At 30.1% G+C, this 19,102-nt stretch overlaps 3 protein-coding genes across 3 annotated transcripts; 1 reads left to right on the top strand and 2 right to left on the bottom strand.

Annotated features, from left to right (window-relative positions):
- Positions 1-322: 322 nt before the first annotated feature.
- On the top strand, positions 323-8,965 carry PGO_120720 (hypothetical protein, conserved; the record flags this gene model as incomplete). Its single annotated transcript, XM_028688868.1, has 2 exons — positions 323-8,664; positions 8,920-8,965. 2 exons carry the CDS (start codon positions 323-325, stop codon positions 8,963-8,965), a joined length of 8,388 nt encoding a protein of 2,795 aa, XP_028544669.1.
- A 742-nt stretch (positions 8,966-9,707) lies between these two features.
- PGO_120730 (cytidine and deoxycytidylate deaminase) lies at positions 9,708-11,299 on the bottom strand (the record flags this gene model as incomplete). The annotated part of the gene is made up of 5 exons (XM_028688869.1): positions 9,708-9,742; positions 9,989-10,086; positions 10,236-10,311; positions 10,515-10,989; positions 11,243-11,299. 5 exons carry the CDS (start codon positions 11,297-11,299, stop codon positions 9,708-9,710), a joined length of 741 nt encoding a protein of 246 aa, XP_028544670.1.
- Positions 11,300-12,893: 1,594 nt separating this feature from the next.
- On the bottom strand, positions 12,894-18,197 carry PGO_120740 (tyrosine kinase-like protein; the record flags this gene model as incomplete). The annotated part of the gene is made up of 1 exon (XM_028688870.1): positions 12,894-18,197. The coding sequence occupies one exon, from the start codon at positions 18,195-18,197 to the stop codon at positions 12,894-12,896; it is 5,304 nt and encodes a 1,767-aa protein (XP_028544671.1).
- Positions 18,198-19,102: the final 905 nt, after the last annotated feature.

The following is a 19,102-nucleotide window of genomic DNA, read 5'->3' on the forward strand; positions in this document are numbered from 1 at the left end:
TTAAACATACCTATTATGCGCACGTTTCATCACTATGAAAATTTGTGATTTCAGTTTTGTACAATTCTGTATCAACATTTTTCCCTTCTTCGTTTTGTCGAATATTCATGATAAGAAGAAGACTTATGCACAAACGTAAATACATACATATATATATACATATGTAGTAATTATGTTCTGTGAAAACTTTCACAGATTAATGAGATTCAGAAAAAGCTAACATAGGTTTGCTACATCCACTCATTTTCTTTAGCTTAAGCCCTATCCACCATTCTCACCTCATGCCTATGTTAATCACTTATTACAACCCCAAATGGGAACAATGCTGCACTTAAAGAACTTTTGTATATCATCAGATATTGAACACATCGAACAAATATTGAAAGCAAAAGATTATGATGGAATAAAGACAAGTAGAGAGATAAAAAACATTTTCGAAAATCTGAGTTCAGCGTTCAAAACGTTTAGCAACTCATTAAAACAAATTTACAGTGATGCAAATAATTTAGTTACAAATGTAAAAGAACAACATAAAGAGGAAGGAAATTTAGAACATGTCTACTTTGTCAATTTCTTTGTTAATGTCATTTCAGTTATACAAAATTTGTACGAAAAAAATTTGTCCATTAGTGAGAGCATAAATAAGAATATCGTTCTGAAATTGGAAAAAGAACAAAATGAAAGGGAAGAGGATATCAATTCAATTTATAAACTATTTGATGAATGCAAAAGTACGAAAAATGAAGATAATTGTAAAAATTTTAATCTCTCAGGAAATTCTCCTGCACAGAAATCAAAAGTGCGAAATTCGCCATATGTTGCAAGTATTCAACAAGTTAATCATGATTATGATATGAAAGATGTGGAGAATGAAAGAAATCATCAGAAGATGGAATACCATATATTTGAAGAAGAAATTCTTGTTGATGGAATTCCACTAAAACAAATAGAAATAGATTTAAAGAGATTCTTAAATAATGAATATTTTGCAAAGGAATACTTGAACCACTCCAAGTATAAGAAACACTTTTCAGAGTTAGACAAAATGAATGTCAAACTGGACAAAGAAATATACGCATTGAAAGAGCTTATAGAAAAATTCGGAAAAAATGCAAGTAAGCTACTAATCAATAAATCTAAAGAAAGAATAAGTTCTATACAAAATAAAAAAAAGGAACATCTAGAGATTCTGTATGACAATATAAAAGAACTCAGGAATAACAAAAGAACTATCAGATGCAATATTAAAGACTTGGAAGAGTATGTACAAGATAATGATCGTTGGAAGAAGAATAAACAGGATAGATCAAAAACATATGGAAAAGGGATCCAAACCGGAGATTCACTCGCAGATCCAAGCGAAGAGAGTGAGAAACATCAAACGTTTCTGAACAATGATAAGGAACCAATAAAATTAATGGTAACACAGGAACTTTACTTAGAAAAATTTGAAATAAGAGAAAAACACAGAATCGAAAATATATATGACAGTGTAAGGAAATTTATACAAATACTAGCACTTGAACAAATTCATATGAACAAAGTTCTGTATAATAGTGCACACGAAATTAGTTCATATGATTCACTTATCGATTATCAAACATGGCTAAGTATTATTTTGAACAGAAATACAGGTAGTGTAACAGATTTACAGAAGAAAATTTCCAAAAATCATGTATTAACAAAGGAAGAACTATTCCTACTAATGCCACATAGAAATGATGATTCAGTTGTGGATGATCAATACAAATGTGAAAAGAAAGGTAAATCAAAGGATTCAAATTTTCAGAATGGGGAATTGATTTGCAATGATAATAGTATAATTAGTCACGAAGAAAAAATGAAACAAAATAAAGAAACAATTAAAGAAAACACACAAACGGTTAACAAACGAAGTGACCAATTTACTATTTCTACAAGGGATGGTCAATTCCCCGAAGAATTTTACATCCCTGTAATAATATCAAAAAAGAATATGCACAAGTCAGGTGATATTCATAACAGTTTGAAGGATACCACAATTCATACCCAAGAAATGAACGAGGTAGAAAACAAAAGTGATACACAGATAAACTCAATTATGGAGGAAAAAAATGTAATCAATAATCATAACCACCATATGGAAAAAGATATATTTTCCTTTCTAGCAAACAGACAAAAGGATTACGAAAAGTATATCTTACAATTCAACAAAGTAAATATTTTATCTTCCATGTTTCAGAAAACAAATAATGATAAAAGAAAATGGTATAATCAAAATTTCTTTCAAAGTCATTTTAATGAAGAAGGACATTATATGTACCCAATTCAAATTCCAACTAATATCAATAAATTTTCTTCATTTCAAAACATGTCTCTTCCTGTTCCATTATCAAGTATACTTGATTTTGGGGATGAAGAAATGAATGAATATGATTATATGCTGATGGCATATGAATCTCTTCTTCTCGTTTATTACTCGTTATCTACACAATTAAATGGATATTTCTTATTTGACATTTCTAAAAAAAGTAAGACACACAAAGATGTGTACAATCAATTTTATAAAAAGTGTTATCCCATTTTGGAAAAGTTGAAAGATAGAAACACATCATTGGAAAGAAAAAATAACAATTTCAAGTGTACGGATTATGGAAAGAAAAAAAGGGATATGCATGATGAAGCAGAAAAGGAAGAAGTAAAATACGCTACTTCCCCACCATCGAATGATATAAAAAATGCTGTAAATAATTACTTTGAATATGTGAATTATATTTATAATGTAAAGTTACAAAACATATTATTAGTAAAAAGAATAACAAATATTTTTAGAATAAAAATGAACTTAAATTCTAGAACAAATGATTTAATCACCTTACTTACAATCCCATCTCATTACATGAATTATGGAAATACATATTCCTTTCACGTTCTAGATGTGCGTTTTAGAATAATTCGTGTAATGGATAGTTTGAACTTCAATTCTATATTCTATTTTGAAAAAGAAAAAAAAAGCAACATGAGAGACACACGAGGTGCACAGTATAGTGAAGAATACACCGTATACATAAACTGGCTAAAGAGACAGTTGCATCTGCTATACATATCTGTCTACTTCAAATTTTTTACCTTTGTTAAATTTATTCCATATTTTGATTTCTTCTCCCATACATGCATAAAAGGTGTAATAAATCAATTCAAGAACAATGATGAGTATTTTAGTTACATTACCAGAAGAAGAGGAACAGGAAAGGAATGTTCATTTGTATCATACATGTTAAATGTGAGAAAAAAGATCAAAAATCTGTATGCATCTGTTTTACACCAAAAATACAATAGTCATTATTACACAAGAACCTCCGAATCGAAAGACGAAATAGATGTAAAAATTGAGCAGAAGAACCCATTGAAAAAAAAAACAGACAACCATAAGAAAAAAAATGGAGAAACAAATTTTATTACCTTTAAATCGTTAGAAAGAGACGAAAAAATTATCTTTTTATGCAATCTCTTGCTAAAAAATTTAATTAAATCTTTTCGCATAATTTATATGTTAAAATCTCTAGTGAAAGAACACAAATGGAATATGGGGTTCTTCGATGAGAAAAATAAACTCTCCAATTTGGTTAAGTTCTTCACAAAAATAGAATACTATGATTATGAAATTAGGAGCATTATTATATCTCAAAGCGAGCAGATCACATGCATATCCTCAAATCAGAATGACATTACATTGTATTCTGAATCGGTAAAGAAGTTTCCTATCAGTAGAAGCAATCACAACCACAGTCACCACACAAGTGAGAGTGTCGAAAGAAATGACTCCCTTATGAACGAATACAACACGAGAGGAAATCATGAATACATTCCCATATATGATATGCAAAACATTGATTACGACAAATTGTTTAAAAATATTTTTTTAACCGAATTTTCCAAATTAGTTGAAAATTCACCACCTCAAGATTGTACAAGTACAATTAGGGAAGAAATTATCAAACCTAAGCAAAGGATAAGAAAAATGAGTGAACAGGATTATGAATCAAAGAAGGGAAGAAATCTCACAAGAAAAGAAAAAAAAATTAAAAATAATATTTTTTACAAATTAAATGTAGAAACTATTTTATGCTCCAGTTGGTTCATTGACAGAACGTTGCTTCATTTCTTTCTCTATTACTACATCTCCTGTGTTATTGGAACTAGCGGAAAGACAAATATGTATTCAGATACACCTTACATAATGCAAGGAATTATGCTAATTATATATTACTTACAATCTGGTAATGATTTAACATTGCAGGAGAAAACAAAACGATACTGTGATGGAGTAGAATCCACTTTGATCCCAATTTCGACTTTTATCTTGTACATGGCTATTCATTTGTTTTACTCTTTTTTTGATAAAAAATTATTGACAATATCTTTGAATGAGGATGATGGAAATGTAAAACTTTTTTTGAACACAAAATTAAGCGATCCGAGCGATGAGAAAGAATCTGAATTAAATAAAATCGAGTCACAATTTTCTCCCTCCTCGAATTGTATTAACACAGATCCAGATTGTTTTCGAGCAAAAAGTCAAATCATTACTGTGCAGAATGCTAGCCATTTTTATTTCATTCTAAAAAATTTTGAATCCGTCATGTCTTACAGAACCATTGATGAGATGACCTTAAGAAAAGATCAAAACGAAATAATAGATGCATCCATAATTGAATTATATGAAAACGATTTCTTCCTCAAATGGAACAAAGAAAAAAATTGTTCTGACAAAAAAAAATCACAGAAGAAAAAAATTACATTCTGCACAACAGTTGCAAATGATACTATCCAAGAAGCAGATACTAATGCACAAAATTATTTTCAATATAAAAAAATGACTGAAGAGGAACACGAAAATGATATGATTTATCTGAAAAGATACTACAATATTTTATTCCTTTTTAACTATAACCATTTGGAAAATCTAATTAGTCCGTACGTTCCCAATATCCTCTCCCTCTATGTGAACGACCATTTATATTCCAGGGATCATCTTTTCTTTCATAGTTGGCATTTGAAAAATCATAACAATATGGATATAAACCACGTGATGACAGAACCATGTGAAAATTCAGACGTTATTCAACGTGTTCATTATGGTGCAACTCATGCAGGAGGAATAAAAAGAGAAAATCCTTTGTATGCTTCATCACAATGTAGTAATATCTGCCATAACATTCATATGAATAACAATGTAAAATGTACAAATTTCATTACCAATTCAGATAGCCTGTGTTATGAAGCAAAAGAGAATATACAGAAAATGCATGAACAGATTTCTGAACCAGTTCATACCAATCTTTGTAGCTGTAGTGAACTCATTATAAAATATAAAGCTCATGAAAAGATGTACACCAATTTTTCCCTGATAAACATGTCAAGAATTGAAAAAGTAATGACTGATATCATTTTAATGAGAATTATTAGTTGTAATTTTAGGGACCATTTCATACTACTCTTTTGTAATTACAGAAAATTTATTGACATGTATTCACTTCCATATGTATTAGACATATTTGTAATGATACACAAATTCTTTACAATAAATAACAACAGTTCCGAGGAAAAATCAAATAAGTGGAAATACATGAATCACAGAGGAAAAGAAAACGACAAATGCATAAATTGTATTCATTGTTCTCTTCCGAATGATAGAATAGAACGAAATAGAATTATCTTTGAACACAGTTGCAATGTTGTCATCGATGATTCAGATAAAAACAAATTCATTTCAGATTATCAACAAAATGGTAATTTCCATTCACGTACTTCAAATATGCAAGAAAAGGAAAAAGAAAAAAAAATGGTGCCCGATTTAGATACCCGTGGATGCAGAATCTATACACAGTGTGTAAACTGCCAGAATAGTAATAATGGAATAACCTCAGCTCATGAATTATCACATTATTTTAAATTCTTCATTTTCAACACGGTTAAAAATATTTTTTACAACATTTTGTGTACTGTACGGGAAGACATACAATCGAACGAGGTGTTAAGAAAAGTGACAAATGGTAATGTAAAAAACGAAGAATTAGCAAATAAATTGGGTTGTAATCCAGATAACAGCCCGTTTCTTCAATCGAAAAATTGTGTTCGAGGGTATGATAATGCCAATGCTGCAAATAATGCCAATGCTGCTAATAATGCCAATGCTGCAAATAATGCCAATGCTGCTAATAATGCCAATGCTGCTAATAATGCCAATGCTGCTAATAATGCCAATGCTGCTAATAATGCCAATGCTGCAAATAATGCCAATGACGTGAGGGAGGCAGTTGATGAATTCCCCATGAGCTACCAAGATTATGTTCTCAAAGAGTACGCATGTATTATAAACAAATATATTAACGAAATTGTCGTAGAAATTTTGTTTTTTTCAAATATATGGAAACACTACCTCCCGCTAGAAGAACACCCATTGGTTGTTCTATATGCAGCTAACAAAACATTACATTATGAAGTTTTGAAATTTATAGGATTAATTAAAAACAATAAGGAGTTATTGTTTAATGAGGCCCTATCTATCATTGTTTCGTTGTATAATTTTAATTTACTAAATAAAGAAATTGTCTTGCAAACCAATACATATGAAAAGTACCAATCTTTGATAAATGAAAAGTTCATTAATGATCGAAGCATGAAGAAAGGAAATGTCCAAGCAGGTATTGTATATACAGACAAAAACAAAAACATGACAAGAGATGATAGGATCATTTCTATCGAAGATGACAAGAGTCATTGTCATTCCCATGAGCAGAACAAGATGAAGAAAAAAATCATAAAATATTATGAAACTAGGAACTCACTGAAGAGAAATGAACAGAGTGTGGATAGAACTACACATGAAGAATACAAAAACGAAGAAAAATATGACATGTTCATAAACTTGTCATTAATTATTTCAAATGCAAATGATCCCTGTATGGTGAAATTGATGTTTAAATTAGAAAAGATATTTATAAAAATTATTGATCAAAAGTTACAACAGAACAAAAATTTGTTATCTGTGTGTTTGAAAAATGAAAAGTTAATTCCATTGAATAGCCCAGAAATTATGTACAATTCGACATCTGTTGACATTTTTTCCATTATATGGAATATTTTAGATGTCCTTTTTGAATACAAGTGCCCAGTAGAATGGATTATAACTCCATTTGTAGAATTCTTAAATAATTTTATAAACGATTATTGTGATAATTACAAAAAGAAATATACATCTTTCATCATATCAGTACTTAATCAATATGCAGACAAATACTTTAACGAATTGTTAAACTTAACGGAGAAACAAAAAATTCAGTGGGATAAATATTCTCGTAGTAACATAAAAAGAAGAATTAAAAATGCAGCTAACAGAGCTAATAACGAAAAAAATGCTACTAATATTTTCAAACAAAACGAATTATATTTGATTGACAATCAGGAAGAGAAAGAAAATGATGACATAATGATGTATAATGAAAATATCGAAAATGAATTTAATGATATCAAGGAAATTACAAATCGGATTAAACATAAGAAGAGGAAAAAAAAAAATGTATTCTACAAATTATTTGATTATGACGAATTAGATGTAGATCTGATAAAAAATAAAGTTGGAGAAATATTAGAAGACATAAATGACTTATCTCTCAAAATGCCAAATTTTCAGAGTAATATTTCGCACAATAATAAGGAAGTACCCGATGGAGGAATGAATAGGAATGTTACATATGCTGTTTCTCCTGCCGATACTTCCACTGTCGCTATTTCTTCCACTATCGTCTGTCCTGCCAATGAATCCTGTGGGAAGAAAGACGAAATTGAAAGAAAAGCATCCTACATGAGTGAAGATTTAGTAAACATCATAGAAGAAATAAACTATCTTTTTAACGATTCTGACATGTCCAATTCTCTAGTCATCACATGGAATTTGTTTTTCTTCCAAGAACAGGTAGCCCTAATTCGTAATAAGTTTGAAAAATATATACTAGAATATATAACTACTAGAACTAAAGATGTGGATAAACTGAGTAAAATATTTAACAATTATGGACAGTTTGATATAACATTGCCCATACTAGAAAAAAATATTTATACCAAAACAATATTTGATATTCTAACTACATCCATAAATAATATAAAAAATACACTAAATAATACCCTCTATTATATATTTAAAGTTTTGTCAATACGAATTATATGCTACGAGTTTCAGCAAGAAATATTTTACAATTTATATGAACAACCATATGAAACAAATAATGTTAAGAATATTATTTCCATTTTTCCAAATACTATTGAGAAATTCTTTTCACAAATACCAGAAATGTTTTATAAAAATATATTAACCGTTTTTATAGAAGTTTTTATAAAAATGTGGATAGTAGTTGTAGTAGAGAAAGGTTTTTCAAATTATATTTTTAATGATCAGGACATACATGTTATGAAGAGGGATAATCAGTATATAAAAAAGTATATGCAGAAGAACAATATAGAATTAAATCATTCTTTTCTTACCAAAAAATATGATGTTATTGAATATATAGACACCTTTTTTGATACCCTCTATGCCAATCGCCACATGTTTTCTCAAATTATGAATGAACACAAGGAAAAAAAAAATAAAAACATTATGTCTTCTGCCTATACCAAGGGAATGTTAGTATCTTTTTTTTTTTTTTTTTTTTTTCGTGCTTCCATCCATTGTGAAAGGCATGAGATCGGGTGGAGTAAAAAAAATTTTACTCTTCTAAAAAACCTCTACCCTGCCTTTCATCGAAAAAAAATAATATATCCACAATAGTTGTCATGTCTTTTACTTCTGCGCATATTTTTGTACATATGGTCATGCTTTTTACACTCACTTACTATACATTTTTTTTTTTTTTTTTTCCTTTTTTTGCATCACGTTAGGGCCATTATAACTGGGATAAATCAGCACATTCAGGAGAACACTTAGAGGATGCAAATTGAATCCTGATAATTCCTAGCGAAACTGGAGAGACATATATATACATGTATATTAGTATACATCATCATATAAGTTAAATTTTTTTTTTTTTTTTTTTTTTGTCAAAATGATTAGAAGGGAATTCTTTTTTAACTTACAATGTAGTGCTTTGTAATAATCTTTTTTTTAATATCCCTTCTTAATAGCCCCTTTAACTTTATCACATAAAAGCAAATTAATTTTGCAACATACGTTTATTTGCTAATATTTTAAACTACACATTTTGACTTTCTCCCTCATTAATATTTCTTAGAAACCTAAGATGTCACCCCCTCCCCTTGTACACTTATTGTTATACCACGTAAGCATTGGTGCCAGCTGTCCCATGTTACCTTTTCTTAAGTTAATTTAGAAACGCATAAAAGTGTATACATATGTGTACATACATACATACATATATATAACAAAGACTGTAGATGAGAAAAACATATGCACATATATGCACTTATATTTGGGAAAAACAATGTTCAGTGCCAAAACGGAAAAAAAAAAAAAAATGCGTTGCCATTAGAATAGAAATTTTACGCAAGTACAAAATGAGACATGCAAAATTTCACACGTAAAATGGGGAAACAATGAGAACAGAAAAAGAAAAAAAAAAAAAAAAAAAACAGTCATCAAAATTTTAATAAATATAATATATGGTACTATCGATACGTGATGGTAGAACTCCTAATCAGGATAAGACGAGTCATGTTATTGGTCTTTTCCGTTTTTCTTCCGGTGCTATATGTGATATAAAAAATATGGACAAGAGAAGAGGGGAGGGGGGAAGAAAAAAAAAAAAAAAAAAAATGTGACATATACGACACTGTTTCGTAATAATATAAAACATGTAAAGATATAAACAAATATAGACATTGTTTCATATACAATGGAGATATATGAATCTCTTTATTCATCACTTATGATCAAAGCAAAAATTATATCAAGGGAAAACTAAAAAAAAAAAAGAAAAAAAAAAAAAAAAACCTGCAGGATTTCCAGCCTTGTAAAACGATTGCATAAGGGAAATACTTCTCTCAGTACATCCACCGTTCTTTATGTAATTCACATTTATATCCTTATATCTGTAAAGGTAAACGATATAAAAAAAAAAAAAAAAAAAAAAAATGGTGACTAAAATTATGCACAATTTAATGGAAAAACTTTAACATTTTTTTTTTTTTTTTTTTGTAGTTTTTTATTTTTTCCTCCTCCCTCCCCTTGTTTTTATTACGTTTTATGTAAGGAAAGTACCGATCCACATCCACCGAAACGTTCATTAAGGCAGCAAAAGTATATGCTCCTTATTCCTAACACACACAAATATGTATATATATATATATATATATATATATATGAAACAAACTGTACATGGTTAATCAAACAAGTCCAAGAGACAAAAAGCTTAATTAAAATAGCACAAGTGCCTGTCTCAATAGGTGTACATAAAATTGATAAAAAAAAAAAAAAAAATCGATGACATAATTGAGTTTTATTTCATCTTTCTATTTACCAATTAGGTTCAGTGCATAAACACACATAATACAAGGTTCACATGTTACAACTATGCAACAACGTTGAAGAATTTCTAACTTGTGCTTTAACACTTTTTTTTTCTTTTCATTTATATTTAAGTTGGAATCATTACTACATATGGGCAAATCATTTAGTGAACAATCCTCATGTTCAGAAAAATGGTTCATTAAATTATCGTCCTTACATGTATCCGATTGTAAAAAATAACTGTCTAGAGAACTCTCAATATCATTTTCACAGTTGTTAAAACATTTTATTAAGTTCTTATTTTTCATGTCCTCATAATTATCACCATAAAGGTACTTATCTATAGCAATGAGTTCACAGTGCCTACTTCCATTTTTAGATTTATTTGTGTAATTGTATGAACTGGATATTATTTTCCGTTCTTCGTTTATGAGTAAACAAAATATGGGCATTTCCTTCAGTTCTATGTGCAGGCTCTTTTCGGCCTTATGTACCAGAAAAAAAAAAAAAAAAATTAAAAATAAAAAAAATACAATAAAATAAATACAATAAAATAAATACAATAAAATAAAAACAATAAAATAAAAACAATAAAATAAAGGGAATGATGAGATGGGCAGATAATGAGATAATGAGAAAGCGTCTAATGTGAACGTGTTTGCAAACTGAGCCGGTACAATCGCAAATATTCTGAATGTTCCATTTAAGGAACCTATATTTTTTTTTTTACTGGATTACCTCTTCCAGTGCAATGTTCAGGAAATGAATGGCCTCTTCTTCATTAAGGACAGTCATTTTCTTTTCATGTATACAACTAGATTATCCACTCTTTATCTTTTCCAAATAAAGCAACATGGCTAGAAATAATAAAGGAACGTCATGTTTTTTTTTTTTTTTTTTTTCCTTTTTTGACTTATGGAAATATTATATGAACTTTTGTAAATCCCTACATGGAATGCATTGAGTGTAGAGAAGTTCACGAGACGATGAAATTCTTTTCGTTTTTTCTGCATACGATATACTGGTTATATAGCACCTCATTTTCATATTCATCTTTTTCTCCTTTGACTCCTCTCGGAAGAATTATGCCCATTTGGATATTTAGCTAATTCGCAATTTTTTTTCTTTTTTTTTTTTTTTTTTTTCAACTCACTTTCAGATTTCAACAAGTAAATATACAGGAACTATAAATTTAGTTAGGGTTAAAAAAAAAAAAAAAAAAAAAAACGGATTTATTAAGGCATGCAACTCCCTTTTTAATACATATATCTCTAATCACATTGCATGCCGTATACAATTTCTCGTGTAATTGTTAAAATTTATTATAATATCAAAGGACAAAATTTTGGCTGGACATGCAGAACTATGTATATGTATATATATATGCACATATGGCCTGTGTATATGTGTACAAAATCCAATTTTGAAAACCACGGTTTTGCTAAAAGTTTCACACAAAAGGGGAGTAGAAAGATAATCTGGGAAAATAAAAAAGTGAACGTGTCAGGTCTGCATATTTCTTAGTAAGCAAAAATTTATAGCCTCACAAAAACATTATGGACCTTGCATTAATTTCGATATGAGATCCATAAAATCTTGCGAGATGCACAATGGACTCGGTCTCTACACATGCGTATGCATATATATATATGTATATATATGTATATAATATATGACACCACAACAGTACCAACAACTACTCATTACACGCTCATGTAACAATCATAGAACATTGGTAAAAAATGCATAAAAAAGCAAATGGAAAACTTAAACATGAAAACACAGCTACTTTTTCTATCTTTCTGCGAGAGAGAGAAAAAAAAAAAAAAAAAAAAAAAGAAAAAAACTTGTCATTTTTTATGAAAAAACAATACAGGTGTTTCTAATTTATGCGTAAGGAATGAAACAGTACCGAATTGACTTCAAAAAAAGAAAAAAAAAATGAAAGAAATTACACAAGATGCACGATTCATGCAGTGCACAACAATGACGAGAGGAGGAAAAAAAAGAAAATAAATAAAAATAGAAATAAAAATAAATTCAAACAAGTAGAAATAAAAATAGAAATAAATCCAAATAAGTAGAAATAAAAATAGAAATAAATCCAAATAAGTAGAAATAAAAATAAATACAAATAATAAATAATAGTATTCGCATCTCTATCTCTATGGAGTCATGCGGATTGCAAAGTTTTTTAATTTTTGTAAAATAAGGAGAGCTCTAATTTGGAGCTCTCCTTTTTTGTAACCGTTAAGGGGACATAAATGCATGGATTCCATAACTGTGTGTATCCACATTGGTGCGAATTCTTACACCACAACTGCACACACGCGACACACATACGACACACATGTATATGTCCTCCGTGATTACTGCCCTGCTTCGCTACCTATCCATCAAAAAACGAATGAATATCCACGTGCAGGTTCTTCTCGGCATCCAACCTTATATGCTCGAGCCTCTTGGCTATTACATTGAAGAGAGGTCTTTTTGTAAAGTCATACTCCAACATACTTCTTAACAGGTTGGATAATTCCAATGGAATATCTTTTGGAATGGGAAGAATTAATTCACCTGAAGATACTTTACAAAAGGTTTCAGAAGCAGACAACCCATCATAAGCAATTTTTTTTGTTAGAGCTTCCCATAGACTAACACCAAAGGACCAGACATCGGATTCTTTAAAAAATCCCTCACCTTTTAAGACCTCTGGTGCTGCATAAAAAATATTTCCATATATAGCATACGCAGTTGGACTATCATTTGAAGAGAAATGTGTAGATAATCCAAAATCTGATATAACAGCATCTTGATTATCATCTAGTAAAATATTCGAAAGTTTTAAATCTCTATGGAAAAAATTATTACAGTGAACATTGTGCATACCTTCTGCTACTTGTTGAAATATTTTCACAATTTGAGGTCTTGATAAACATCTTATATAGACACAATTTTTTTTTTTCTCGTCCATATATATATACTTTTCTAAACTTCCACCTGCACAATACTGTAGTATTAGGGATTCTTCTCCTTCTCTTAAGCTACAAACACCGAATAGCTTAATCACATGATCACATCCTTGCAATGAATATAAAATTTTAGCTTCATAATTTCGATATTTTACAGGGGTTGGGAAGTATCGAAAAATTTCCAGATTTGCCATTTTTTTGATTTTTTTATTTCTCTGCAATGTATAAGAAGTACTATTTATATATTCAACATTTCCCTTATCCTTTTTTTCATCAAAAGATGTATACAATCCTTTTTCATATGGAATATCCGCAACATTTTTCTCATTATAACCCTGAGTCAGTTGCATGCATGGAGAGTCCACAGAGTGGATAAAGTCACTTTCCCGATCTTTTCCTTCTCTTTCAGTATCATTTACTGCTCTATTTGCAATATCAGATTTTCCTCCCGCTGATCCTGTGTTAGCAAAGTTCTCCTCATTGAACATAGTAAAACTTGGATTAATTTTTGGAAAAATATATTTATGACTTGATCTAGGAGTAGATATGTAACTTTCGCAATAACTCTCTTCACTCATATCCTTTGGATTGTATAAAAATAATTTACAAGCTACGTATCTCCCTCGATATTTTGCCTTAAACACTTGAGCATAGCTCCCACCTCCAACTTTGTTAAGTATAATGATATCATTACTGCATATTGCTTTAATTTTGTTAAATGAAAATTTTTTATTACTGTTAAAATTTAATGATAATGGATCTGCACTATCCAGAGAATTTACTAAAAATCGAAAAACAGATAAAACAAATTTACGCACATATGAATTATTTATGCTCAATTTTTTTAATTCTTTATCTGTTAATTTTAAAATGTGATATCCTCTTATTTTATGTATCTTGAATAAATATGCTTCTTTTTTTAATCCAATCATTTTTAAAAAATTATATAACATATTAACAGACCATTTATTATAATCTGATGCTCTTAATTTTACATCTTCATTTATCATATCAAATTTGGCATCATTTGATGTTAAATAATCATCTATAAAAAGGAAACAATTCTTCTGTCTATCGTCGTGTGCTTCAGGAAATGTTGCCCCTCTCAATCTTCTCCTAATAAATGTTTTATTTAGATGTTCATAATTTTTCTCTCCTTTCTTTTTTAACACATCCACTTCTGTGCTATTGCTTTTAAAAGGATACCATCCATTTCCTTCGCCTTTCTGTATATCTGAGAAATTTTCTACAACATCAGGACTTGAAAAAGTAGTGCTAATCTCCATGGGGGTATTATACTCACCACACTCACATTTTGACATGTTTCCATCCTCTCCCATGTTGTCTTGTTCTATATTCTGATCTCGAATTGTATCCCTCCATTTTTCCCTTTCTCCTTCGTCACAATATCCCTGGTTCTCCAAAAATTCATCAAAAGTCGTAATTTCATTATTTTTTATGACAAAGTTGTCATTATTAATATTTTCGCAAATAAGGTTTCTATATTCATCCGTGATGACAATATTTAGTTTGCTCAGTCTCTCTAATCCGTTTAGCTTGTTTAGGCTATCTAGTCTGTTTTGCCTGTCTTGTCTTTCGAGACTTTCTAATCTGTTTGGTTTGGCAAGATTATCTTGTCTCTTTAACGCATTTAGCTCATTTTGGCTGTCTTGGTATTTTCCCAATGGTTCTGTCTTGAAACAAATGGGACTATCCATTCCTTCCTCTTCAATTATATCTCTTTTTTCGTGACTAGTACCTATGTCTATATCCTTCCTTATCTCCCCACACTCACATGAGTCTTCTTCATTCTGCTTAATATCACCTCCGATGAAAAGCACCTCCTTTGGTGCACTAAGAACTGGTGTATGACATAGACACTCCTTCTTGGATATATTTTCCTTATCTTGCTCCTGACAAGGTATACTTAACATTTGCTTCTCTTCATGTAGCTCCAAATGAGTTGAACGATCTGTATTATGAGAACAAGTATCCTTCAACGGATTATTATTCTGAATATGCAAATTTTTTAGTCTATAATTTCCCTCAGTTCCATTTTTATCTAACTTATTTGTCTTCTTTAATTCGTCCATATCCTCTGAGAAGACTGTGGCAGGCTGGACGTAAGGGCTTGTAGCCATATGTTCATCTAATGAGCTCCCCTCACATTTTTTATTTTCATCATTTTCAAAATAATCTGATTCATCATCTGAATCGAAAGATGTTATAATAATACTCATTGGACTAGAACAGTGAGTCATGGTTCTGTGTTCTTTTTTTCTTCTAGCTGATGAGGATTTTTCACTTTTTAAACGAGAGTTTCTATTCAGGATTAAATTATTTTTAATTAAATTCATCATTGGTGGTTTCAGATAATTTATCGAACGTGCTGGAGTTGTTTTATGCTTACTATTCTTTCTAACGTAGCTTGAAATAATATTTAAATTTTTAAACTTATCTTCTCCCTCTTCGTCTCTTTTGTCGTATCGATATTCATTACTTCTTGTGCTGTTTATATAGTTATTCATTAATACATTTCCCCTCCTGTATGATAGTTTATTACTATTGGAAGTAGTAAATACGACAGATGACCTTCGAAAATCTGAACAAGGAGTGCAGTTGTTCATGCTGGTAAATTTCTGTGTATCTAATAAATTTATTTCTCCTTTTGTCATTTCATTTTTATTTTCACAATCTGTTCCTTGGATGATGCTTCCTTCATAATTTATTCTGTTTTTTCCATTCATTTGCATTCTACCATTATTATGTACGAATTTTTCTAAATCATCATCTTGGCTAGCTACAAGTTCATTATTCTTTACAGATTCTATATTCTCACATCTATTCTGTATAATAAAATTATCGCTGTCACTCATAATGACAACAGATTTTACACTTAGTGGGCTCCTATAACCAATTTCTGTTGAATATTCATTGTACTTGATAAAATAACCAATGGCATTATTCATTTTGTATTCTCCTTCAAATATTACCCTATCGTTAGATATAAGCATTCCCCATCCATTACGAACATTATTAACCGTCTCTCCAATATAATAATATTTCTTTCGCTTCTCCCTTTCGGTAGTGTTTATCGATACACTAGACACTGATGAATATGAATCAAACATTTTGCTTCTTTCCACTGAAGAATTTACTGTAACTTTATTTCTATTTTCATTGCGTGTATAGTATTTCTCATTATAATACACTTCATTTGACTTATTCATAATTTTATCTTCTATATAACTATTCTTAGCACACTTCTCCTCATCCAGTTGATTAAAATACTTACTATCTGTAGAAAAATCCAAGTTATAATTTGGTACACTTGGATTTTCTCCCATCCATCCATTCCCTACACCATTGATGGGTGTGTTCTTCATCTCACATTGGTTCGCTGCATACTGGTTCGCAGCATACTGGTTCGCAGCATACTGGTTCGCAGCATATTGGTTCGCTGCATATTGGTTCGCTGCAGATCCGTTGAATAACGTTCCGTTGGATGAAGTTCCGTTAGATAAAGTTCCATTGTATGAAGTTCCATTAGATGAAGTTCCATTCGGGGTGGGGTCTCCTCTGATGTATTCGCTTTTGACAGAATGGTGAGCGACCCCGGAAGATCCTCTCGTGTTCATGTTTTCGTTTCTAGAAAAGGATGAATAAAACCTATTTATTTTTTTGTCATCACAGAATTCTTTGCTCTTTATAGAATCGTCATATTCATAATACATGTTGGATATTCTGTTTCCAGTGTAAGTGTGGTACAGAAACTCTGGGTTTTCATTTTCGATAAGTTCTATGTCAATCCCTCCGGTGTCATGAACCACTAGACACTTTACACTTTTTCTCAAGAACACATCTGAAATTATATCGCTATTTACCAACTTTGTGCCTTTTTCGTCCTTCTTTTCGTTTCGATTTTCATCTAGACTTTTTGAACCATCTTTTTGCGTGTTCCCTCCTCTATCCATCGGCACTTTTGTGTAAGTACCTTCTTCATCACTGTTCTCTTCGTCTTCTTCATCAGAAGTTTCTTCAGATTCTTCATCACTGTTTTCTTCGTCTTCATCATCAGAAGCTTCTCCAGGTTCTTCTCCAGATTCTTCGCAAAGTTTTCCTTCCGATTCTTTACCCAAATCTTCCGTTTCTAATTTCTCCGCTTCCTCATCCTCGTGTGAACAGTGTCCACTTCTCTTATTTCCATCAGTGTGCCTTCTACATCTTCCTTCTAGATCTCCTGATTTTCCACCAACAGCATTCTTGACCAAAACGTTCTTTATCGAATCTGTCTTCCTATATAAGAGATTATTTTTATTTCTACTAGTAACACCTCTACTATCCCGTTTGGCCAAATGAATATGTTTTACTTTTCGTGAATCATTATAATAGGGAGATGTCTTTTTCTTTATCTTTACATTCTCCTCATTTTGTATATTACCACCACTATAACTAATATTTTTTGATAAATTTTTAAATATGTTATGAAAAAATGATGAGTAAAATTGAGGGGTCCCTCCTTGCTCGCATATTGTTTTTGGTGGTTCTGTTTTGAATCTCCTATTATTCCTTAAGTATATTTTATCATATGTGTCCTCATATTTATTTTCGTTGAAGTTATTATTCACGTTTAGTCTATCATCTAAATTTATTAAATTATCATAAAATAATTTATCAGAATTACAAAACAGTTTTCTAGAATCCTCCCAGTGTAATTCATTCATCTCTCAAACACACACACATACACAAACATAAACACAATTAAAAACAGAACTACAAGCAGAAGTGAAAACAGAACTACAAGCAGAAGTGAAAACAAAACTAAGAGCAGAACTAAGAGCAGAACTAAAAGCAGAACTAAAAGCAGAACTGAAAACAAAACTAAAAGCAGAACTGAAAACAAAACTAAAAAAAAGAACTAAAAAAAAAAGAACTAAAAAAAAAAGAACTAAAAAAAAAGAACTAAAAAAAAAGAACTAAAAAACACAATTGCATATTTTTTTTTTCCTATTCCATATTCACTTCATAAAATAAGCCTATCCTCTTGACAGCTGCATTCACATGTGTGTATGCGCTTGTCTCTGTACGTTTGTACAGTCTATTCTGCTTTTTTTTTTTTTTTTTTTTTTTATTAGTACTGTTTTAACCGCATTTCTTTTTTTTTTGCTACATTTTTTTACGGGAATAATTTTCCGTTTATCGATGTGTGCTGGTATCCGTTCATCAATCTTTAAACTTTCGTTTCTCCAACGAAAATGATTTTCTTTGTCCTCTTCCCTAATGAGATACTTAAAAAAAAATCAATCCTTTTTAAAAAAAAAAATTCCCATAAATGGAAAGTGTTATATATGCGTTCTTCGTTACGCTTTTTTTTTTTTTTTTTTTTTTTTTTTTTTTTTTTTTTTTTTTTTTTTTTTTTTTTTTTTTTTTTTTTTTCTCTTTATTCGTGTTTATGCTTGAAAGAATATTGGAGGATGTGTGTTAACCTCAATAAATTAACACAAAAAGAAATAAAACACATGCATGTTTGTTTGAAACCTATGACCCCATATCAAAGTACATAAAAAAGAGATAACACATGCACACTGGAAAAAAAGTGAATTATCAAGATATATATGGGGAAGGGCTT

The sequence above is a fragment of the Plasmodium gonderi genome (assembly GCF_002157705.1).
Source record: "Plasmodium gonderi DNA, contig: Chr12, whole genome shotgun sequence".
NCBI classification, from domain to species: domain Eukaryota; phylum Apicomplexa; class Aconoidasida; order Haemosporida; family Plasmodiidae; genus Plasmodium; species Plasmodium gonderi.